Source organism: Platalea leucorodia, assembly GCF_965183815.1.
Source record: "Platalea leucorodia genome assembly, chromosome: 2".
Lineage (NCBI taxonomy): Eukaryota > Metazoa > Chordata > Aves > Pelecaniformes > Threskiornithidae > Platalea > Platalea leucorodia.
The window spans coordinates 23048621-23073575 of record NC_138824.1 but is presented as its reverse complement, the minus strand read 5'-3'; the positions used below and the strand labels follow the sequence as shown (position 1 = coordinate 23073575).

The 24955-nt window shown below is 42.5% G+C and overlaps 1 protein-coding gene across 12 annotated transcripts in view; it reads right to left on the bottom strand.

The window, feature by feature from the left end:
• Window positions 1-23601, bottom strand: part of PAN3 (poly(A) specific ribonuclease subunit PAN3) — an 85839-nt gene extending 62238 nt beyond the window's left edge. For 6 of the 12 annotated variants that reach the window (XR_014227500.1, XR_014227501.1, XM_082305049.1 and 3 more), the window contains exons 1-2: window positions 22945-23600; window positions 9972-10093 (exon numbers count right to left, since the gene is read on the bottom strand). Coding sequence is in view for 9 of the 12 variants with exons in the window: in XM_082305049.1 (XP_082161175.1) it covers window positions 9972-10093; window positions 22945-23383 (561 nt within the window). In the remaining 3 variants the exon portion in view is untranslated. Of the gene's footprint in view, window positions 1-9125; window positions 9199-9971; window positions 10094-17068; window positions 17210-20336; window positions 21603-22944 lie in introns of those variants that run through there. The other 6 variants (XM_082305041.1, XM_082305042.1, XM_082305046.1 and 3 more) reach the window with 6 other exon arrangements.
• Between the last annotated feature and the right edge of the window lie 1354 nt (window positions 23602-24955).

The following is a 24955-nucleotide window of genomic DNA, read 5'->3' as shown; positions in this document are numbered from 1 at the left end:
GTAAACCTACTGCAATTCAAGTTTCTCAACATTTGCAGTTTTCATACTACCACTGACTTCACCAGAAGCTGCAGGTTTTAATACTTGTATCTAAAAGAATGAATAGATTGTGTAAAGTAGTTTCTATGTGGAAAGCAAGTTGTAAAAAAAAAAAAAAAAAAAAAAAAAAATAGCCTGCACGATCAGAAAAGTAACTTGAAGAAAGTTTTGGTAAAATTTAGGTACTTCAGCAGATACCTTCAAACGTCACCCGCTCAACAAGATGCTCAATCCCTCGGTGCTTTATTCCCCCATGTATTATTTCCATTATCCATGCTCCGTTGCTACAGCAAGCTTTCTACAATCACTCAGGCTTCTCTGATACAACTATTCACTCAGTACAAGTACGTAGTACTATAGGAAGCAGAACTACAGCACATGCAGATGTCCTAGGACAACGTGTAATATACATACACATGTAAATACTATGTAAACCTTCAGCTTTTCCAAGACTAAGATGAAGAAAGCTGTTTGCTACATGCTTTCCTTATTTTGATGCTACATATCTCATGTTCCTGAAATATACTGAACTGACACAATGTAACTCTCAGTAAAGGATTAGTGATCAACAATTAATTCTTTATACAAAAGGGATGCCTCTAGCGAAACAAAGTTTACTTATTTCTACAAAACACTTCGGGAGACCCACACTAAGTTAACAATCTTGCTCAAGTTCAGGGATGCTTATCCTTCTGCTCACCATCATTGAAATAAGAATAAGAATATATCAAAATAAATAATTTCTGCATTACAGTAGCTCAACTATTCATACATCCTATTCCCTTCCTGACTAGGCAATGGAAAGAAGTTAAATAGTTTTTCACAAATATTTAAAAAGTATCCCTATTATGCATCTTTTCTTGACATTTGATACATCCACACTGATCCTTATAAGAGGAAGTGGTTTAGGAAGACATTTCCTAACGCAAACCTTTCAGATTCGCACAAAAATTGTCCAAGTGTAGATAAAAATATTGTTAATGTCTATTTATAACACTCAGATTTTCATAATAATTTTAATGCAAAAGGTAATGGTCTGTTGTAACGGGGATAAATATGATACTGAGACCTGGGTTGGCATCAAAGATGGTTAAGCATACGCCTTAAACTTGGAACCAAGCACTTTTGTGCCATCAATATTCTACCTCTTCAAGTACAAGGAGTTAAACATTCAATCAACAGACTTGCAATGTGAATAGGTGACTGCGATGATGAATCAGTGCTGATACGATCACTAAAAACATATAGTGTGCGCAAGGCAGACAACAGATTGCAACAGAACACATTGTTCAGGATTCCAGAAACAGTGTGCAAACAAAGCCTACGAACATCAACTGTGTTTTTTACAAAGTCAAGTCTTGTTGAAGGTGCAGACGTATTTTACATGAACCAGGATCCTGAGAAACCAAAGCTTCTCTCACTGATCTTAGGCAGCTCTTGCTTTAACAACTGCTTGTAAGCTGTACCTTGAATGAGGTTCAAAACTTTCGCTTCACCACTCGCTTTCATGAATTTTTCATTTTGCCCACTTTCATTACAGATGCACAAGCTTCTTACCTTAATATTGCTCATAGAAGTCCTGCATGTAATCAGTAAAGGATTTTTAAACTGTTTTAATATTAAAATTTCCAAAAGCATTTAGTCTTAATGAAGGTTATTCCTGTATCTGATTTTTACCAAGTCAGGCTGAAAATGTCATGAAAGAAAAAAAAAAAAAAAAAAGAAAACCCAAGTACTATTTGTTCTTTGTGTTTTCCAGAAGGCAGTTTTGATTTTAAATAACACTTCTCAATCTCTTCTAACAGTGTTGAACTACTTTTCATACAAATTCAATTTCAAGAATGCAATCACAAGAACCTCAAGCCCAAAAGATGAAAGCTCCAGAAAGGTAATAGCAACCATTAACAGGAGAAGAAAACAAACTATTTATTCCTATTAAGCCTGCCAGGCAAAGCAAGCACACACATATGAGAGCTTCAGACTTTTTTAGTACATCATGACTTTCACCATATGGAAGTTAATATAGAAAGATAACTTTGTCATAACCAAGCACCACACCAATGTCACTCAGTTCCATACAAACTCCTTTTCTTTGCCTGCCTATTGTTATGATTTTTGAGGTTCTTTAAGCACTAGTTAAAATTCAACTAGGCTGACTGGCATACATCCTACCCCTTTCCCTTTAAAGGAATTAAAAAGTTGTTTCTGTTCACATCTCAAAAGAAAGCTACTGCAGAACAAAACTGTCACATTCATCCCTGTCCAAGGATTTAACCTGAGGCTTCAGCTTAAAGTTCTTCCGCTGTTGAACCTTCCACCAGTAAAAAAAATACAGGCTCTTTAATTTCACGGAAAAAATGAGAAATAAAGTTCTTCAGAATACTGTGTTAATTAAGTTACAGGAGGGGAATATGCTCATTCAGAAGTTTTTACTCTTTGTTCAAGCACCAGGATTAATCAAAGTAACTCATCTCTTCTTAGGAAAAGACTGTGTGAAAAGGCACTGTGTCAAAAATGAAACTTTTGTCAGTGAATCATTATCTTACCGAGATGTAAGATAGCCAATTGCGTACTAACACTTCCTATTCAGAACCACTGCAAGTTAAGGTCTTCTAAAAAATCTATTATTTTCACACAGACTTTAAGACAACACTGACAGCAGACCAACAGTATCACTATTAAAATAATTTCCATATTAGGATACTATTTTAATAATAGTTTTGAGGACTAGATACTTTTCACAGACTCACAGAGGGGTTGAAGTGGGAAGGGACCTCTGGAGGCCAACTGTTCCAGCCCCCCTGCTCAAGCAGGGCCATCCAGAGTGGGTTGCCCAGGACCATTTCCAGATGGCTTTTGAGTATCTCCAAGGAGCAAGACTCCACTACTTCCCTGGGCAACCTGTGCCAGTGCTCAGTCACCCTCACAGTGAAAGTGTTTCCTGATGTTCAGAGGGAACCTCCTGTGTTTCAGTTTCTGCCCATTGCCTCTGGCCCTATCATTGGGCACCACTGACAAGAGCCTGGCTCCGTCTTCTTTGCACCCTTCTTCCTGGTATTTATGTGCATGGATGAGATTCCCCTGAGCCTTCTCTTCTCCAGGCTGAACAGCCTCAGCTCTCTCAGCCTCTCTTCACAGGAGAGATGCTCTAGACTCCTCACCTTTGTGGCCCTTTGCTGGACTCTCTCCAATACGTCCATGTCCCTCATGTACTGAGAAGCCCAGCACTCCAGGTGTGACTTCACCTCCCTTGATCTGTTAGCAGTGCTTTACCTAATGCAGCCCAGGACACCATTCACCTTCTTTTCAGTGCTTCCTTGGTGCACTATGCTAGGAAGAGAAGTGTTACAAGAAATATTTCCACCTTCTAAAGGTATACACCACCTTGCCTCCACCCTTCAATGTTCAGTAGTGAAACCCAAAATTAAGCTGCACTTAAGACAAGCTTGCTTTCCTTTCATCTCCCTCCACTAAAGTATATAGTTACAAAATTCTCATCAAGAGAGAGGATGAATAAAGCTTTCCTGCACACAATTAGGTCTAATTTTACATAGCTTATGTTATAAGGCTTATCGTAAGTGAGGGTTTTTGCTTTCTTCTCTACTGTTTCTTTTCCCCAAAATACATAAGAGATGGCATTTGTTCCCTCTGTGTCCATATTCCTCGCTCTAACCCTGAGAAAATAAGTACTTTCCTCAGGTTCATTCCTGTGCTAAGTATGTTATCTCAAAGTATTTTATAGTATGTCACAAGCTATTCTCTTCATCTTAATACTGTTCTACTGGAACTATATTTCAGAATATTTCTTTGTAATTTTTAGAATAATGTTAATTGGACTATGAAAGAAGTTATCCTGCAAAAGAATGAGATGGTCACAACCAAACAAATCATTGTTTAGTTGTCTGATTCTGTGACCTACAAAGGGTGATACCTTTTGCTTTCTTTTCTAAACAATCCAAAACTTGTCTTCGACAGTTAGCATATTTGGCACCATCTCCAGCATGTCCCGCTCACAACTGTTTGAACTAAAGCAACTGGATTTCTTCAGAAAGCATTATGTAAACAACTGCATAATTTTATATTTAAAATAGCATGTCTAGTTCTACTCAGTTCACAACAGTTAAAAATTGAAGACATTTACCAGCTTCTGTGCTATAAGGAGAGTTTTATTACTCGACTCTTGGCAGATGCAGCAATGGAAACAAAGGTCTTTGTGTTGATTCAGCTGCAAGGCTTTGAAGTGAGCATGATCTCTACTTCTCAGGCTTTTGAAGAACACTTAGTACACCAACATTAGCATGGTGAAAGCAAGCAAGACCAATTCTTCTCCATTGCTTGGCCTTGCCAACTTTAATATCGAGGACTGTTAGGTCCTTTTTTATTTTAATTAGAGTGATTAATTGAAAAGTTGTGATTCTTACTTTCTACATAACCTGCAGTACAATGAAAGCCATGTAGTTATAAATTTCATCCTACCAAAATAAGGAAAACTGGATTTCTCTGAAGTAACATACATGAAGACACCTTCTACCGTTTTATGCTCTTCCAACCAAATTGCTCAATTCTAATATGATATTAGAAGTTTTAACATCAAGGTACTCCTCTGCCTCATCCTGCTATAAAATCCCCCAGATGATTCACGTATCCTTTTACCATTCCAACCTAATACTGCTAAAGCTCCTTCTGGCACCACCTGTATCTTTCATCAAGCCACAGGTTAGTCAAGGGGCAGCACTAATGCCAGAGGAACACAGGCACCAGCTAGCCAAGTGGCACACGCAGAGCAACTGAGCAAACAGCCAAGCATCAGAGGCATCCTGGCCAGCCAGCTCCTGCCTCCTCACTGCTGGGAAAGCCAAAAGCAATGAGCTGCTTCTTGAACCACACCTCTGACTGTCTCTTGGCTGTTGCTGCTATGCCAAAAAGGAAGAGAACAGCTTCGAGGACAGCATGCGGCCTGTGGGCCATGTGTTGTGCAGGCCAGCTCTGTTAGTAGTTAGAGAAGGAGAAAACAGAAAACGCTTTGATAAGCTGGAAGCCAATACTGCTAATGTAGTATATGAAAGCACATGCAGATTTCAGGGAAGAAGAGACACATGAAACAAAACTGTATTGAGGAAAATGCAAACTAATGAGGTCAGGAGACTATTCATCAATAGGAAACTAGTTAGTAACAACAGAAAAGGCCAATGGGGGGCAATGAAAGGATGGCTAACAGCAAAGACCTTTGAGGTAGGAGGAGTGGAAGGATGAGGCAGAGAGATGTTTTTCAGAAAGGAAGAAAGAAGAAATAGAGCCATGGCCACTTCAAAAATCCCACCTCTTCCGAACTGTACCAAGGACTTTTACTCTTTTTTTCCCCCACTGCAAACTGAGCATTGCCATTAATTGCATCTTCACCACTAATTTAACCCCAATGAGGTGTTCTAGATCTCGTAAAATATTCTTCAACACATATTAATGACATCTCAAAGTCAGAAATATCTGTTCTGCAGAAATGTTGACCACTAGTCACCTACATTATTTACAATCAAAGAAGCACATGCCCTCCCCAATTCATCATGACACAATCCACTTTTACTTTCCTTCCTTTTGCTGCTTCCTTGACACCATAACACAGATTATGTACTGCACACAAAAATATAATGATTGAAAAATTTGGATATAGCTTTGCTTAAGGCCATTTGGCTCCATTACATATTACTGACTCTGTCTATCTTTGCCAGATTGAAGCCAGTTGAGCAACTTGAATCAAGCTTTCCACAGGTCGTCATGAACTCCATTCCAGCTGTAGAGGTTAGTTTCAAAAACTCTGGGGTCCCTAGTTTGCCAGCACTGTTGGGGGGGGCGGGGGGGGCAGTGTCTGTTTAATTGCCATCCTTTTTCTTCCCATACCTCTATAAAATGCAGACTACTTTCTTCTTTCATAAGGAAAGCATTCCACAAAGTTGGATGCAATAATTGTAACCTGCACAGGAAAGCGCATTGCCAACTAACAGTCTTCACGAGAAGGATGTGAACAGCATGCGGGAGTAAGGCATGGAACCATAAGATGAACATTTAATCGACTATCAAATGGATGCTCATTATGCATGCACCATGCATCTTGTGCCCTGAATAAGTCCCACTTATAATATTCCCACTGAAAAAAATATACAGTGTTATGAGGAATACATCTCAATACATAACCTCAAGGCTGCTGTGGTGGGTTGACCTTGGCTGGGCACGTGGTGCCCACCAAAGCCACTCCATCACCCACCTCCTCAACTGGACAGGGGAGAGAAAATAAAATGAAAGGCTCGTGGGTCGAGATAAGGACAGGGAATGATCATTCACTGATTACTGTCACAGGCGAAACAGACTCGACTTGAGGAAATTAGCTTAATTCATTACCAACGAAATCAGAGTAGGGTAATGAGAAATGAAAACTAAATCTTAAAAACACCTTCCGACGACCCCTCCCTTCTTCCTGGGCTTAACCTCACTCCCAATTTTCTCCACCTCTTCCCCCTGAGTGGCGTAGGGGGACGGAGAATGGGGGTTGCAGTCAGTTCATCACACGTTGCCTCTGCCGCTCCTCCTTCCTCCTCAGGGGGAGGACTCCTCACACTCTTCGTCTGCTCCAGCGTGGGGTCCCTCCCACGGGAGACAGTCCTCCACAAACTTCTCCAACGTGAGTCCTTCCCACGGGCTGCAGTTCTTCACAAACTGCTCCAGCGAGGGTCTCTGCCACAAGGTGCAGTCCTTCAGGAACAGGCTACTCCAGCGTGGGTCCCCCGTGGGGTCACAAGTCCTGCCAGCAAACCTGCTCCAGCCTGGGCTCCTCTCTCCATGGGTCCAGAGGTCCTGCCAGGAGCCTGCTCCAGCGCGGGCTTTCCACAGGGTCACAGCCTCCTTCAGGCATCCACCTGGTCCGGCGTGGGGTCCTCCACAGGCTGCAGGTGGAGATCTGCTCCAGTGTTAACCTCCATGGGCTGCAGGGGGACAGCCTGCCTCACCATGATCTTCACCATGGGCTGCAGGGGAATCTCTGCTCCGGTGCCTGAAGCAACTCCTCCCCCTCCTTCTTCACTGGCCTTGGTGTCTGCAGGGTTGTTCCTCTCACATGTTCTCACTCCTCTCTCCGGCTGCAGTTGCACAGGTTAGGGGTTTTTTTTTTTCCCCTTCTTAAATATGCTATCCCAGAGGTCCTACCACCATCACTGATGGGCTCAGCCTTGGCCAGTGCCGGGTCTGTCTCGAGCCAGCTGACATTGGCTCTATCGGACATGGGGGAAGCTTCTAGCAGTTTCTCACAGAAGCCACCCCTGTAGCCCCCCTGCTACCAAAACCTTGCCATGTGAACCCAATACAGCTGCACTGGTAACCTAAATTTAACATTTCTTAACATCTAACTGTATCTTATTAGTGTTTTTCTAGCAGTGTGTTTATTTGTGTGTTTGTGCAATTTCCCAGTTTTAAAAAAACAAGCTGAAAAAGTTTCCTCATGTTGCATCAGTGATGCATCTATCTGTGAACTGCACAGATCCACCAGAGATAACTAAGTAACTCATAAATGGAACTGATGTTTTCATTTGCAAAAGCAAACCTGAGAGGCTAATGAGATATTTTACAGAAGACTCCTGATGTTTCATCGATGGCAGAACACTAAATTTTCAGTATCTTTAGTTTTATTCAAGGACCCGGAGAGAAATAGGTACATGGATTTGTTCTCTCCACGCTACCTTGCCCCAGCTTTGCATTATGCCAACTTGTTTCTTTGTTTTTCACTTGTGCAATTCCAGTCCCCATTCTGCGAGCATCCCACCAACATCTCCTCTTGGCTTCAGTCCCTTTGCTCACTCTTTCCTAGTTCCTTATTCACTTATCTTCAGCTCAGTTTCTCTAAGCCCACAGCATAAGTCTCTTTTCCCTTATACACCCCTCTGCTCCAATTAACACAGATGCAGCTCTCTTTTTCATTAAATACAGATCCACTTCCATGCTGCTTCAGTCTGAAGTGGAAGAAAAGGAAAGAGGGAAACGAAGCAGATCAGCATTCCTGCTCAGAGTTCAGGCAAGGCCTAGATTAGGCCAGCGCTGTAACTGCAAGAACGTACTCAAGCTGGAACATGCCAATGCAGACTACATCTTTAGGAAATTATTTAACATCTATAAAGTCTCCAGTGGATCTATATAAACCAGTTTTGCAAAGGTTTTAATCAAGTGAGAAAATCTGGGTAAATTTTCAGAGAGCGCGCAAAAGGTATATCCTTGACATAACCACCAATCTATCAGATGTAAAGTCTCCGTTTAAAACCATAAAGCATTAGTATTATCTAAAGTAAGTCACTAAAATTTTTCCCTTGCCTTGTTCTCCAAAGGGCTGAATGACATGGAAAACTGCATTCCAAGTGACTAAACTTTGTCAGTATGGACTTAATTTAGGAGCTTACACAAAATCAAAACAGACAACATTACCAGCTTTACCTATGCAAACAAGAACTTAAATTACATGATTCAAAGGAAAAAAAAAAAAATCAGTATAAGAATGCTTTTTAAACCGTAGTTTAATGCCTGTAAGCACTTTTTCAACACTAATGAAATCCTTCTTCAGTAGTAATTTTCCTTAGCCTCCAATGGGTAAGAGGTACATCAACTTCTTCTCTTTTCTCAAAGAGAAACACAATGCCTTGACTGTAATCTCACAGGCATTAGTAAAGTATTTAAAAATCCTATCAGCATTCACCTTAGAGGCACGCCTTATTGTCTTTCTAGAAGAAACAGTTGTAATTAAAATTTTTGGTGTTTAGAAAGGCACCAGTGTTGCTGAAGAATACAGTTTAAGGATACAAAACATAATGACTTTGCACTAAAAGCATAAAATTATATGATCTCAGTGATACCAAAACTTGTAACTTCCAGCTTCAATAGTACACTTCGGGATCAGAGGTTAAAATTTTTCTTTTTAAATCATGCATCACTGTCAGTAATAAACATTTCCATAGTTTTGCAATTCTATTGAATGAGAAAATCCAGCCTTCTTGAAAACATGCAGTAAAAAAAAAGAGAAAAGAAAAAAGGGAACACACCTAATAATTTCCCACCTTTTGCTGAGTTACTTTTCAATCCATAATACAGCCACAATTGAGATCAAAGTAAGCTCATAAGGAGAGTTTCCTTGATATAAAAGAAGAGAGTTGTTGTCAGGACTCAGTGCGAACTCTTTGACTTGTGCTCTCTTTCATTTACCAGAAACTGGTTTGTTAAACCTTTGAGTACAGGGAGAGACCATCTTTTCAGCTTTTAAAAAGCGTAACAGTTTGAGGGAGTTGTTATAGTACTTTATGTGTTAATTCAATAGATACTCATTTAGGTTTTAAATATGACAGCCTTTTGCTGTAAATTTTGCATAATACTACCTACACAATAAATTCCACCTCATGGGAGTTCCTATGCCAACATCTGCAGAACACTATAAATACAAGAAAACATTTCAGAAGATTTAAATATGAATTCAACATTATTGAATGCCACCAGAGACTGAGTTTACAAATTCTGAAATTTTTGCCTAGTAATTTACAGGTTTGACAGTTCACATTTTGCTTCAGTGACTTTTGATCTATGAAATGTTTCAAAATCTAATTTTTATATATTTAGTAAAAGGCTATCAAATTAAGCTGAGCCTAAAAAGAAATCTAGGAACACAGAGTTAATATATGTGGCAAAGCCCAACGCAACAGCTCAGATAAGTGCCAATAAAACAGACTAATTTTAAAGTAGTGATATTGTTTCATTTCCATTTGCAAGAGTAAAGTGAGTATATACTCTGTATACGCTACAAGATGACACATACCAGAAGGCTCCATTTTTCCTGCCTCTTGAACAGTTTTCCCTTCTTGGTGTAATGCCAGCCAGAACCAATGAAACACTACACAATTCACTGCTATTACCTGCATCATGGGATACTTTGTTTCAGCGGGACTCCCAAATCCATTAACGCCAATGAAGCTGGTGCTAAAGTAGGAATCTGTGAGACTAGCATCAGCTAACCCACCGCCATCTATTCCAGGAACTAAAAGAAAAAAAGAAAAAAATGTTTCAGAAAAAAATTAGTTTACCATGGGTTTATTTGCTAATATATCTTACTTTTTTTTTTTTGGCAGGGGGTAGAACAAGAAAAGGCTGGTAACACTATTTCAAACCTGTCTTCTCAGCAAAACAACTAAAAACACACTAGATGCACACAATGAAAAACTTTATGAAAGAGGTTGCTAAATGACAGCATGTGCAGCACGAAGTTACAACACAAATGCAGAAAGAGGCAGAAAAGTAAAAAGCTTTGACAGAAACAATGAGGAGTTTGAACTTTAGAAACAAGAATAACAAGGCAAGTCATGATATCAGAAAGAAAATAGATCAACTAAAAAAAACCCAGAAGGCAAGCTTATTTTAAGAAAACCTATATTCTTGCATACGCATCTTGGAAATGTATCTGTCAAGTATAGTTTTTAACTGGATGTACTGGTTCTTTTAAAGGGTAACACACAGAAAATATACATTTAAAAATCTCTCAAGTCCTCTCACACAAAGCACAAACATTTTAAAAGCTTCCTTAAGAGCATAAGACTACTTTTACTCTCATACTTCATAAAGTGGCAACAATTTTATGAAATGTGGCCAAAAAACTCTTTTGGACTGAAAGCAAGTGTGAAGGATGTAAGAAGAAATTAATCCCCTGTCTAGAAACAAGGGCCTTGACATACAAGCACAGTACTTTAACCACAAATAAATGAATTCAATACTATGAGACTACAGAGAACAACAAGAAGCAGTCATAATTAACACTAAACACTCAAGCAGGTATTACTTTGATAACAAAAAAAGAGTTTACAATGGTATACAAGCTGCAGTTCGAATTAAGCTTCCACAAAAACACCCACAGCAAATTACAAAAACACTAATCAGTATGGCCAGGCCACTGCAAGCCAACAGGCATGAGTAATTGGTAGCTCCAAGGTAGGAAGGCACACATCCAACTCAGAAGAACATCCTGTACCAAACTATCCGACTTGAACTTCTGGGAGGACTCGCAGACAGCCGGTGACACCCGGAAACAACTTCCTGATCCTAATCCTCAAAGGAAATAAAATGCAACTTTGTGGCAGGGCTAAAGGAATGCAGATTATAACCTCTCAAATTTCATCAGAATGGGAATTTTCCCTCCAAAAGAGACTACATAACCTGGTGAGCCATTTCCATGCTGTAGGCACAGGAAAGAGCAAAATAAGTACAGCCAGATGAAATCATAGGAAGGGCTGGAAGAGGAGAATGACTAGCAGCATCCGTATTACGGACAGATGGAAACACTGCCCAGCTGCACTCCCTGAGACTGGAGCTGTATGAATCAGCCAACCAGGGCTAACAGCAACAGCACCTCAAATGAAGAGCTCTACGTGGAGAGAGATCAAATAAACCAAATACTTCAGTTGCAATACAGATCAGCTTTGCAAGTGAAAAAGATTCTTAAAGTATTGCTGCCAAGTCTAGAACATGATTTGTATACTCTGCAGGTTTGAGGAAGACACCTAAGGAACTTTAAAGATGCTCATTACTAATGAATTGCCACGTGATTTATTTTTTTTAAGTTTTAAAAGTTAACTAAGAGAACAGAAAAATAAAACTCCCTCCACTAGCCATACCCTAGATCCTCCTTCATAAGCAGCAGCCACATAGAAACTTCACCAGTCCTCTTGCTACATCCCTAAAAAAGACAAAGCTCTTTTGCTTTGCCTTTTAAACATCTGTGCCTCTTTTGCCTTCATTTGGGAAATTTACATTCACAAGCCTAGGGTAAGTATTTTATGGTTGAACTACTGTATCAGGGAAAATATTAATGTCTGCAGTAATGTCAATTACTGTCTCATCCTACCTGCTACAGTCAGTCCCTGACTCACACTGTGAAGGTTAGCATTTTAACACAACCGTTTTCTGGCATCATGAAAAATACAACTCGTTCATACAAAAAAAACCCAAAAGATAGCAAATCCGTTTTTAATTATGAGCAGTTTCAGCCTAGTTTGCCTATAAATTATTCAGGGTTCACACTGTGATTTTTATTTATCTTAAAAATGCATTTCCAATATAGCTTTCTGTGCCTGCATTTCAGCCTTCAACAAAAACTGCTGCAGTTTTTAATGCTACATCTTGACCGTAAAAGACCAAGAAAAACTCTTTAATTTCCAGGAACAACTGTCATTTCAAGGTACACTATATAATTTCAGCAGTATATCTGCTATTTCATCTTATACTTCTGTCAGAAACTCCAGATTCTATCCAATTTTTAACAAACCAGCAAGCGACCCCCTCAGATTACACCATCAGCTTCACAAATCCTTCTGCCTCTGTTGAATTAAGAAAACAGACGACTCTTTCTGCTTCTCCCACTGCTCCTCACTATGCTAGAGTCAATGTGACAACCCACGTACCTTCATTTCTCTGTTGGACACATACATTTAATGCACAAAATCCTTAAAACTGGAAAGAGGCAAGTGAAAGCTTGCAAATTCTGCCACATTCAGCAGCAAGGCATGTGAAGAGCCCCCTCAGTGTCAAGAAACCCCAGAGCTGACCTCCAATAACTCCAGACAGCTGGTACAGCTGCAGTCACCCATTATCCAAACAAAGCACTGGAGCCGGTGCAGGCCGCCTTGCTAGGGCATAAATACAGCACCAGGTGCTCTCCTCCTAGGCTGGCTGAAGCATACCCACAGCCAGGCAGCCCAAGCTGCGAGCAGGAGCAGGCTTCGGGCAGCAACCCCAGATCTGAGCAAGGCTGAAGATGCTGCTGGGAATGACAAAGTTGATCTTTTGACACTGCTGCCTTTCCGCTGCTAGTATTTGCTACACAAGCCTATCCAAACCACTTAAAGCTGCTCAAGGCTACAATTTAAGCTTCCTGTTGGCACACTGATATCTAACTGGGCACTCCAGACAGCAAAAGCTACTCCAGAACATTTTCTTTTATCTAGCTGTATATGAAGACCATCTCTCTACTGAAGTGCAATGGTTTGGCCATACCGATCAGCCTCCTTGTGCTGTTAATACAAATTGCTGTACTCCAGCGCTGATCCACCTTCGTACCACTCAATTCTACTGGTACCATAGCAATTTCAAGATGGCTTTCAACTATGAGACCTTCTATTGTCCTCTTCCAAATGGCCTAGAAACACACCTCTAGCAGAGGGATCAAGACCCCAAGAAAACATATTCTGCAGGAACAATCAAAAGAAAACCATCAGAAGTAAGCTCAGTGGAGCAGAGGGCAGTTTTCTTGGCAGTAGTTCATATTTAGAGCGGAATTCTCTAGAAGTGGTAAGTATAACTATTGCCTTCAGAAGAAAACTCAGCACTAGCTTCCTTAAACTAACTTCCCTACAAGCAAGAAAATTAAGACTAACAGAAAAGATGCAGCTTACATAGGTACAAAATAAAAAAAGTAATTCCTGCATTGCCTATAGAACCAAAAAAGAGCGTTCACTATGTACTCCATTTCAGTTCAAAGAAGGGACATTCAGCTGTTACAGCGATGAAAGCTCAGCAAATACCTAACCAGCCAAGGCAGTTTTACTGTTTGGCACCTGGCCTTCTCCATGAGAAGTAGAAGGCTCTTATCCTCCTTCTGCCAAACATTTGGCAAATCATAAATTCTCACTTGCTTCTGGAAGACCACCGTAGTTCAGAGCATGAAAAAAGAAAAGTGATTTATCATAAGCAATCCATAGGAGGAGGTCTTCAGAAGCGGGCACACTTCACCACATGAGCAGCGTGGTATTAAAAAAAAAAAAGTAGTCTAAACAGGAAAGACAAGATCTTATAAAGTTTTTATTCTCATGTGTTTACTAATTTATATCAGTCCCCGCATTCGATTTGTCTGTCCAGATCTTTCCTATATAACAATTGCGAGCACACACTTTTAAACACTCTGCACACACTGCCATTAGAATGACAAATAAAAAACTTCTCCTGAGGTTTATGTCTTTTCTCTTTTAAAGCATTGATTACTTTCAGTAAGTAAGTTTAGACAATTTTAGGAAAGTCTTGAATTGGCTATTTTTGTCAAAGGAACATGACTTTCTGTTGTGTAAGAGTACTATCCATGCACTGAAGTTGTACATATTTTCAACAGGCTCTTCCTTGGAGGGAAGCAACAACTTCTTTATAGAAGTAGAATGGTTGACTGGGCAGGTCTGAGAAGAAAAGATGGATGTGCGAGGGAACAACTAGGAATCCAGTGGGGAAAAAATTGCTAACACATTATGTAAGCATGTATGTGAAAACAAGAAGAAATGTCTAAATCCCATCAATATTTAAGCCAGAAGTTACATCCTGACAATTCTGGAAACAAATTAAATAAAACATCCTGAGAAATTCAGAAGACGTTTTCTACTTTTTAAACACACATTATCTAATAATTTTCTGCTTGGTGAGTAACACTGCAGCTTAATGTGACAAACTGCAATTAAAAATAAATATCTTCTTATATAATTCTTCTCCCACAGAATTTTAGCAGAAAGTAGGCTTCCCGTCAGATGCAGGCACCAAAGAGGGAAAAAAAAAAATCAGATAGTTATTTTTGCCTTACTTATTACAAAGACATTTTTCAGGAACAAAGGATCCCATCACAGCTTAAGTGCTTGAGTACTACTGTGATGAACTCAATACACATGCTTCAACAGAATCAGTGGGTTTCGGCTGGTTTTAGTTTAATGCTTGTCTCTTCTAATACTAGCACTATCTGAAAAGATGACGTTTCTGATATTTTCATTCTAACATTTTACTAACAAATAAACAAATGCTGTAATATCCTATACTGCTTCTTTTATGAACTTAGTATCAGCATTGATCATCTCAGAAACTGTTCTTAATATAAAAAAAAGGATCCTTTTAGAGGAATGTGATATATTGCCCCAAAAATGAATGGGCTAAAGTAAGATCACAACAAATTTTTGTTGACAACAGTTTAAAGATTTCTGGAGAGGTAATAAAACATGGATTGAAATAATTCATTTTGCTATTATCACTGCTTAAAAAACTGTACTACAATTATTTTTATACTGGGGAAAAAAGTTTCTATAGAGAGGTAATCTTGATTTAAACTCCCAGCACTGCAACACTGCGGGCACTTTTCACCTCGACACAGCTTGGTAAACTGGATCATAGGTTCATTGCATACATGTGCATACAAAGGACAAGGTGTTATCTCAACTAGATATAAAGCAGTAAAATCTACAGTGCCCTACCTCCAGTGGAATTTTACGCAAAGATAGCTATCCTAATATTGAGACAAGAACAATAAAACTTTTATACAAAGCCTATCTATGGCAAGTCATTTAAGACTTGTGTCCTTTTAGTCTCCTAGAAGCACCGAGGTGTCAGAGGAGCTTGTGCTTGTGCTACTTTGTTTTGTGCTGACATGTCTGTATCAGGAAATAATCACGTGCTTGTGGCGCTAACCTCACTTGTACACCTCTGTAACAGTTCACAAGCACGATCCATACTACCACGTGCACCTCAGCATTACTTTCTCTACAGTGCCACTATAGTTGCAACTTGTTAGGGAAAGCAGATTCTCTGGTGTTTCTATGCCTCTCTCATTTCATGCAATGTTTTTGAAACACAGACTAGCAATCACCGAAACAGAGACAACAGACAAAGAAAGTGAACGACACCCCCAGGCATGAGGAGCAAAAGTAAAAGCACACGCCTGGGTTAGGATGCCGTGATGGAGAGTGCAGTCGGAGGGCAGACAGCACAAATGAACCAAGCTGGCTGAAAGGCAGAAAGGAAGCAAAACAGTTTGGGAAATGCTGCCTTATTTACAAACACTCCCACTAGGCGATGAGATATTCATGGGCAAGCAAGGGAAAACAGCAATCTTTACCATAATATTAAGTGACTGGGCTGTCTTTACTTTTTTTGTAAATTTATCTTGCATCATAGAAACATCTGATAAAGACTGAAAAAAAGGATAGGTGCCATCCTTTTGCTCTGTAAAAATCTCAGTACAGAATCTAGAGCAGCAGGACTCCTCGTCATGGACCAAGTCCAAAAGCACACTGATAATACAAATTAGAATTGATACTTTTTCAAAAGAGTCATCAAAACTACTCTGTTATCAGAAACAGCAATTCAAAGTAATGCAATTACTTTATATCATAGCTTTCAGAGCTAACCCTCTCCAAAAGCTTTCACAATTCCTAATATATTGCATCAAATTATTGAATAAACTGCATCAAATTTTTCAAAGCACACATGTTTAAGCTTTTATTTATAATAGCCCCTCTGTACCTAAAACAACTTTTTTTTCTATAAATAGTTGTATGAAATGTGTGCAGATAACCTAAACAGAACATTAGGACATTTTTCAGAGCACTGAGGGAGAATGCATAAAAGGAAAGGAAAGGTCTTCTTGCCAGTTGCATCAGCATTAAACCAACTGAAGTTGAGGGTGTCTACCCACGGACTACAGGAATTGCATATCTCATAACCAACCTGACAACAACTTGCACAACGCATGCCTCTACTCTCACTTTTGTATATCTGTACTTTGCTTCTAAATCGCTGTTCTCAAATTAAAAAAAAAAAAAAAAGGTCAGAAGAAAAAGGCTGTTAGGAAGCAAATTAAAAAATACAAAAAAGTTCTAAGCACAAAACATCTTTGAAGATCAAACAAAACAATCACATAATCTAAACTTGTTTAACTCCTGAAAGACTGATGGAATGAACACACGCGCACACACACAGAGCGTGATCTACTCCAACTCATCTCCAATACACAGTGATTCACCACACCATTCTGGTGGTGTAATGTATTACATCTTTACTAGAAAGCAACAGATCAGGAAAACATCAGCCACATCAGCTTACTATCTAAATCCCTCCACTGACCCCCTTTTCATCAGCTGCCTCATGACCAAGATTATTTTTTCTGCTTTTGAAGGTCTACAGAAATGCTTCTGCCTGTGTTTATCACCCCACCCTCACTTACCATTTGTCCACTTTTCCCGCAGCAGTCTAAATTTGCTTCTAGGTGGTTCCTTACACATGGAACTCTTTCTGAGCTGGTCCCCAAGGTCACTATTTTCTGGGCACTCAAATCCTTCCTGAAGGCCCACTCCTACAGTGATACCTACAAAAAATCAGTTATCTAATACCTGCTAGATAGAAACTAAATGGGGATGCTCTGTATCTTAAAAAACATTATCAAAACTTCAAATTATTAAGATATAGCATATAGTTTTCTCACGTAATGTAACTGTCCCACACACACACTGTTTTTCATCTTTGCCTTTGAAGCACAAAAACAATTACAACAGTAAAGAGTGCTTTCTTTACATTCTTCAATACCCAACACAGGGTGGGTACTACCAGAAACAAATAATTACCAGTACTCCTCAGGTGTCTGTAATTCCTGTGGAATATTTGGACTTTGAATGATTTCCCATACAATAAGGAAAACCCACAAAGTATATAAACAGATACAATCAGTTTCAAAGCCAATTAATCGTGTATTTTTTTTTTTTTTTAAAGTTTGGTATGCTAAAACTGCCCCTCAAAATCCCACGTAACTTTTTCCTTCCCTCCTTTCTTTTTTCTTAGCTCCCCCCAATAATTCCACCCCCCCCCCCATTTCATTTCCACATGAAACACGTAAAAGCGAAAAGAAAATGCATGTCTATCACTTCCCAATTTCTGGAGTTGACACATGAGACAAAAAGTGATCAAGTGAAATCAGTAATTTTCATTTTCTCCCATGCATCTCTAACTGGTTATTGTTTTTACTCTTCAATCCTCAATTGTCTCTAACCACCTCCAAATATCCCAAATGCCTCTTCAATTCTTGGAATTGTGTCCCCATTTCTTAAAAATATTCAGAGCAAAACAAGATTAAAATTGTATCATCTATCAACTCCTGGAAAAGGCATCAGGAAAATTAAAAGGGGAAGCATCTCTCTAAAAAGAAAACTGAGGTATACAACAACTAATACAGTATCACTTGCAAAAAGTACAAACAGGTTTGGAAAAAGAATTCTCAATCATACACCTTTACTATAATACCTATTTTCTGTATATAAGTGAAGAAGAAACAAACCCAGGGAAAGGCGTCCAGTATGTGACATACCGCAACTATACTTACATTTAAAAGTTTCAGATAACTGTCTGTTTCTAAATACTTCAAGATGTAAATACTGAAATGCTACCAAAGATAAGAAAAATCCATATTTAGAATAATCCTGACCATTGTTTCATTGCATTAGGAAGTGTAATCCAAGAGATTATCTTTAGTATCTGTTTTGTTGAATAGCTTATCTTTCCATTTTTTTCCTATATCCACTGCTTCATTTTGTTTAAAAAGGAATGGACTGGTAAGACTTAAATACTTTTAAAAAGCAGAAAATGTACAAATGTATAGGTCTTTCCACTCCAAGCCTAGCATATCTATGGATTTCACAAAACCTAAGCTGCAATGCTCACTAAGCTAACCACCAAGCGTTGCATACAGAGTTGCTACAGGGGTGGCCACTACCCACTACTGCTATGACTGGCCACGTAACAGGCAGGTAGTGGGCTGCGAAAACAGCCACAATGCTTTTATTAGGCTAACCCAACACAACCCAAACCTCGATGTCCCTTTCCACCTTCTCACGGGCTGGCAACAAAGTCTATTTGCAGACAGACTTCCTCAGCAGCCGCGGAGAAACACAGAGAGAGGCCGCTCGGGGAAGTATCGTGGGCACCTCGCAGAAACACAGTCCTATATTTCGACTACCGGTTTCCTAGGAGGACTTTGAGAAAGGCTTTCTGGTAGAGAACCAGATGAAAACGTCTCACGAGGAGAAGGTGAGCTAACCTCTGGCATGGGGATCTCAGGCAGCAGCAGCAGCACTGCTGCCGTGGCCAGCTCCTCCGCCGGCATCAACGCGGACAGCAGCACCCACCGCTGATGCTGCTGCCACTGCCAGGTCCGGAGAGCACCTGGAGCTCCTCACCTCAGCGCCTCTGCATTTTCGTCACATTTATAGGAATCAAAGACAAGATGAAAGAGCGAGCACTACGTATCATGTACTTTATGGCAAAAAGCAGGGTGGAAGTTAACAAATGTTTAGAGCCATACCTCAGCTCGTATCTATTAATACATAATACGATGTCTACATGCAAAAGAATATTACATCTGTTAAACTACCTGAAAGCTAACAAATACAATTGCAGTTGCCCATGCAACTTTAACTTGTCTAACTTATGTATAGATATGATACATTTTAAGACCATGATGACATTTTTCTCCAGACGCTCCCTCACGCAGTGTCCTAGGAACGAGCCAGCAGCATGCAGCAAAGCAGGCTGCCACTTTGCTTCTTACAGAAGTTGGAAAGTGCCAGAGCGCCAATACAAGAGGAGAAATTTTTCATGGTATTATGACCCCTACCCATCCTTCCCTGGGCTATTCCTCAAAATCCTGCTAATCAATCCTACTTTCTCCCCTAAATGCCAAGCAACAGTCATCTCCCCACCTCTGCTCCTTCTACAGCCTTCTCAGATTAGGTACTGCTGCCACTGGTGCTCACTGGGCAGACACACGGGATACATGTCTATTAGAAAAGCACCATGTGCAGATTTTGGCAGCTAACAAATCTGAAGGAACTTTTTGCTATTTTTTTCTTCCCCCCCTTTTTTTTTGGTCACAGAGGTCCTATGTGAAAAGGATTAATTTTTTTTTTTTTAATCAAACTTTAGACAGGTAATACCAACTACGTTTCCTATTTCGTAGAGAGTCAGCTGGCTACCTTACATATGGAAGGTGAACCATGCAGAAGGCTGAGCACTCACAGCTCAGAGGGAAGAAGTAGGAATGGTGCTTTGAACACATATGCTCCAAATGTCAAGTAGTTTGGGGGCAGGGGACAGCAGTGCTAGCTCCTGAGAGCAGGCAGAGCTCATTGGCATGGTCAGTCTCATTTCCCAAGAACATAAAAAGTCACACAGTCAGGCTAAAGCCACATTTAGCCCACTACCTCATCTCTGACGCTGGACGGCTGCGGATATGTGGACAAAAGCATAAGCATGAGGCAAGGATAAAGCAGGATTTCCCAGCAGGCTCTCAGCCATATGTAGGGGAAGATGAGTCTGATTCAGAGATTATTTTTTTGCATTTAATAATCTCAAGCAGAGTTTTCTTCCAAGAATATCACTTTTGCAATCCCTGTCAGATGTTAGTATACAAAACATCTATAGCACAGAATAGCTTAACCACACACCGTGTGAGAAACTTCTCCTGGTTAGCTCTGAGGATGTCAACTGCTCATTCCACTTCATACCCTCATAATGAAATACTTCTGCACTGGAGTATTTCTTGTATTTTCACTGTTCATCTTCTCCTTATCACTCAACATTCCTATCACCTATGTTGTGAAAATAAGTCAGTATTTGGGGAGCCTTTGTGATTACCACAGGAAAACCTGTAAGGAAATTAATAATCCTGTACTCAAAGCAGGATTAGAGTAACACGCATGTTAGAATGAGGCACTGACCCACTTTTAACAATAAATAGGACTACACAGTTAATTAGTCAATGAGCACTATCTGCTCTGTACACTGAATGAGGCTGGGGGTCCAGTGAGGAAGGAGGAAGAGAAGGTGGCATCCACAGCCACATAACTGAAGATCACCAGATACTTTTGAATTAGGGAAGACAGTCAGTGAGACTGTACAGGCAGGCGATTCTTGGCAATTCCCAATATTGTGTTCTTAACCTCAGAATTTTATTATTTAGTACAACCTTGTGTATTACTTCCTACAGCCATAGAAATAAAACTTTTATTCCATCCATTTGGAAATCATACTGTTAACACCATGGGCCACCAGCAAGGTAAGGGTTTTAGACATTAGCTTGTCAGTACTTATACAGATCAACTTCAGATTTTGAACAACTATTTCTCCTTATTTGTTTCACAAATGTATACGAAAGCAAGGAAGCTTAGAAGCAAGACTGGGCCCGCTCCCTGGCTCTTCAACTTTAATTTCTTTCTCCTTGCTTTCCTTACTCTTTTTGCTTAGTTAGTCTCCTTCCTGTAAGATCATCATCTACCAGTCCAAGCTTTTGCCTCCTGTAACTTCAAGTGAGGTGGCTTTCCCAGCAGGTAATCACCGATAACACCGGAGTGGGTTTGTCCATTCTTGGTGCCCTTGCTCCTCACAATGGGTGCAACCGCAGAGAGCTCTACGTAGTTTTAAACCTCTGACATGTGCAACAGAAGCAAGTTTTTCAAATAATTTAAATGCTCAGCAGTAACAGCCTCTGAGCACACACAAATTCTGAGGTTTTTTTTTTAGATTCAGGGCTTGAGCAAATTTTGGAACTCTTTCTTACAAGAAGAGCCTCCACATAGGAGCTTTTACCCCCAAGAAAAATTATGCACCCTCTCCCCAAGCCTGAATCCCCTAGTTTAATAGATTTTAGTGATTTCTTTTTGCATAGGGAAAAAGTGTATTTTGTGCCTAACTCTGTCCAAAAGAAAAATGAACAAAAGATTGACTTATCGCTGCTGAATCTCTCCAAGATATTTCTACCTGTAAAAAAAAAAAAAAAAAGGCAAGACAGACTTCAGCTTGGACAACTGAAGTTTGACAAAATTACCAAAATCTGAAAATAGTGTCTTTTAATAGAATGCATTAAGCAAATTTATATTACAGGCTCCTCCTGGAAGGGCAGACATGACAGTGCTACGTTAACTTAAGACACTGACAAGCTACCAACTACAGAGATAATATTGCTCAGTGGCACAAGCTCACCACACCTGGCAAAACAGCAGTTGCAGGTTCCTGAAACACATACTAAGCACTAAAAAGATATACGCAGGATGTTCAGCACGGTTGCATCTTAATTTCAGAAAAGGTACGGTTGTGACCACTTAGTAGTTGAGTTATTTAATATAAACAAATACCAGGTTTATGACAGAAATCAATAATGCAACCAAGCTTAACACACTCATTTAATGGGGCACAACTTTTCTGAAGGAGCATCTTTTCCTAGCTGCCAAGTGCTGCTTTACCTACAAACAGAACGGTTATTAAAAATCAGTTTGCTGCAGACACCACCTGACTATTGGACCGCACGTTAGGAAGATGCGTAACCGACCAGTAACAGCAACGCCGCTCTGCATGGCACACAGGCAACCTGAACTCTCACCATTTGAGAAAGGGCTGCGTATGAAGGCTGGAGAAGCCTTGGGGGAAAAAAAAAAAATTTAGAAGCGATTTCTGCGTGAGCCACTGTGAAGTGGCAGATAATGCAGATATCTATAGTTATTTATAAAATCCTTTTTTTAATGTAGTATTTCAGCTGGAACATTTAAAACTTCCGAGAGCTGAAACTCAGCATAGGTTGTCTGGAGGAGCCCATCCAAGGGTGCTGCTCCGGAAAGCGCTGCCTCCCTGCCCCCAGCCCGACTTTGGGCAGGGAGGTCCAGCGATCCCGCACCGAGCCCAGCCCCGGGGTGACCGATGGGCAGCTGCCCCCCAAAGCCAGCCGGGGGGAGCCCCTTCCCACACACACCTGCCCGCTCCTGCCCCATCAGTAACGGCCGGGTCCACCCTGCGCGCCCCGGGGCGGCCGGCGCGGCGCAGCCCCGTCCCGCCGGGGACCCCCACGGCGCCCCGCACCGGCCGACCCCGGGGGGCAGGCAGCCGGGCGGGGAGGCCGGGAGGGCGGCCCGGGGACCCCCGCCGCCACCATGGCTGTTGTTATTTGTTTCCGGTAGCACCACAGCCCGTCGGGGAGCCGGAACAACGCGCCGCCCGCCCGCCGCCCCGCTCCCGGCAGCGCCCCCGCCCCACCCCACCCCCGGGCCGCCCCGCCGCACTCACTCGCCAGCCGCGGGCCATCCAGCCCCCCGCCGCCGCCGCCTCCGCCGCCGCCTCCCGCCCCCAGCTCGGCTTTCTTAGGCCCCACCACCGCCGCCGCCGCCGGGCCCGGGCTGGCCCCGTGCGGCGGGTAGCCAGGCCCGGCGGCGGCGGCGGCGGCCGGGGGGATGCCGAGCGGGAGCCCGCCGAGGGGGGCGGCGGGCCCCGGGCCAGCGGGGGCGGCGCCGGGCTCCTCATGCAGGAACTGGCACTCCTCGCCGTAGAAGCAGGTCTTGTCCTTGGCGTAGTAACGGCAGAACTTCAGCTTCACGGCGCCGCCGCCGCCGCCACAGCCGGCCCCCGCCCCGCCGGCCGCCGGCCCCGCCACGCCGACCCCCGCCGCCGCCGGCGGCGGCCCCACCACCGGCGACGGCGACGAGCAGGGCAGGCCGCTGCTGTTCATGGCAACCGCCCCGCCGCCGCCGCCGGGGTCGGCACCATGGGGAAGGAGGGCGGGAGGGAGGGGGCGGGGAGGGGGAAGGGGCGCGGGAACCGCCGTCACCCCGGGCTCCGGCTCCGGAAGGGGGAGGAGGGGGCGACTCCGCGCCTCTTAAAGGGGCCGCGCGGCCCGCGGCGGGGGCGGCGGCGCCTCCTCCTCAGCGGTCCCGGCGCTCGGGGTTGTTTATGCCATTTTCCTCTTCCTGAGCGGCCGCGCCTGCGCCGGCGCGGGGCATGCTGGGTAGCGCCGCCGGGCCGCGCCGCGACGCGCCGCGCCGGGGGCTGCTGCGGGCGGGAGCGGGCGGGAGGGGGGCAGGCGGGAGGCGTCGTGCTTCAGGCGGTCGAGCGCGGTGTCCGGCGGGCGAGGGAGGCCGGGGGCCGGCGCGGAGCGAGCCGGCTGTCCGGCCGGCCCGGCGGGGTTCGCGCCCGCGGGCGGGCGTTAACCGTCCCGCCGAGCAGCCCTCCCGCCGAAGGGCGGCCTGCGGGCGTTAGCGGCGGGTGCGGAGGGGCAGGTGGCCGCCCGCCTGCCCCCCGGGCCGGGGCCGCTCGGCTCCCCTGCCGCCGGGCTGGCTCTCTGGCCTTTCCCCCCGCGGTCCCGGCAGGATCTCAGCCGATTTCCCCTCAAAAGGTCACGTACCTCTCTCCTGGTGACACGCAGGCGGCAGCCCGGTCGCTCGTCCCTGGCTGCCGGCATAGCGGGAGCGCAGCCTGAGGGATTCTCCCCCTCCAGGAGTCGAATCGGTGGGCTGGCTGTTTTTAAGGGGATGTTTGAAGTGTTTTCCCCCGAGTGTGGAGGATTTTGTTATGTGAATTTTCAGTGACTCACTTGCAAAGCTACACAAGATTTTTTTAATTTTTCCTCAATCAAATTGTTGGCATAGCTTGTGGTGCAATCGCTGAAATAATGTGTATATATATATTATATAAAAAGTATTCTCAAAAACCCATCATGTTAAAGTGCACGACATTATTTGGGAAGAAAAACATTTACTGTAGAATTAAGATTACTTTTTGTCTATCATAGTCTTCTCTCTTACTAAAAATGAAAAGAAAATCAGGACCTGCCTCCAAGATGCTTTGACAGTTTGTGCGAAGAGAAATTTAGAAAAATGAGTGAGCTTTTAAGTGTCACATTGGAACAAATCAAAGTCTGTCTTCCTCAGATACAGACTTAAAGAAGTAAGCGTGCCTTAAGCTGAAATCTCAAGATCACCATTTTTGCAGTCATAAGCGCGGCTTCTCCAGGCTTATGAACCAGCTGAGGAAAAAATGGTGGTTGCTCTGCAAAAAAAGGTTGGACAGAAAACTAGAGAAGGGCAAGGCTGCAAGACTGAGGGCTCCAGTTCTAGCCTGGTGTCCCAAGAAAACAAGAAGAGGGTATCATCATCTCTCTGTCATTGCCCAACAATTTTCAGCCTTTTGCTTCCTTATGGGAAAGAACTCACAGCTTCTGTGTTCCTGCAAGTTTAGAAAAGTAGGCAAAAGGGTAATTTCTCCCTTAAAATCTCTGGGTAGGAGCTCAGACAAACCGCAGCAG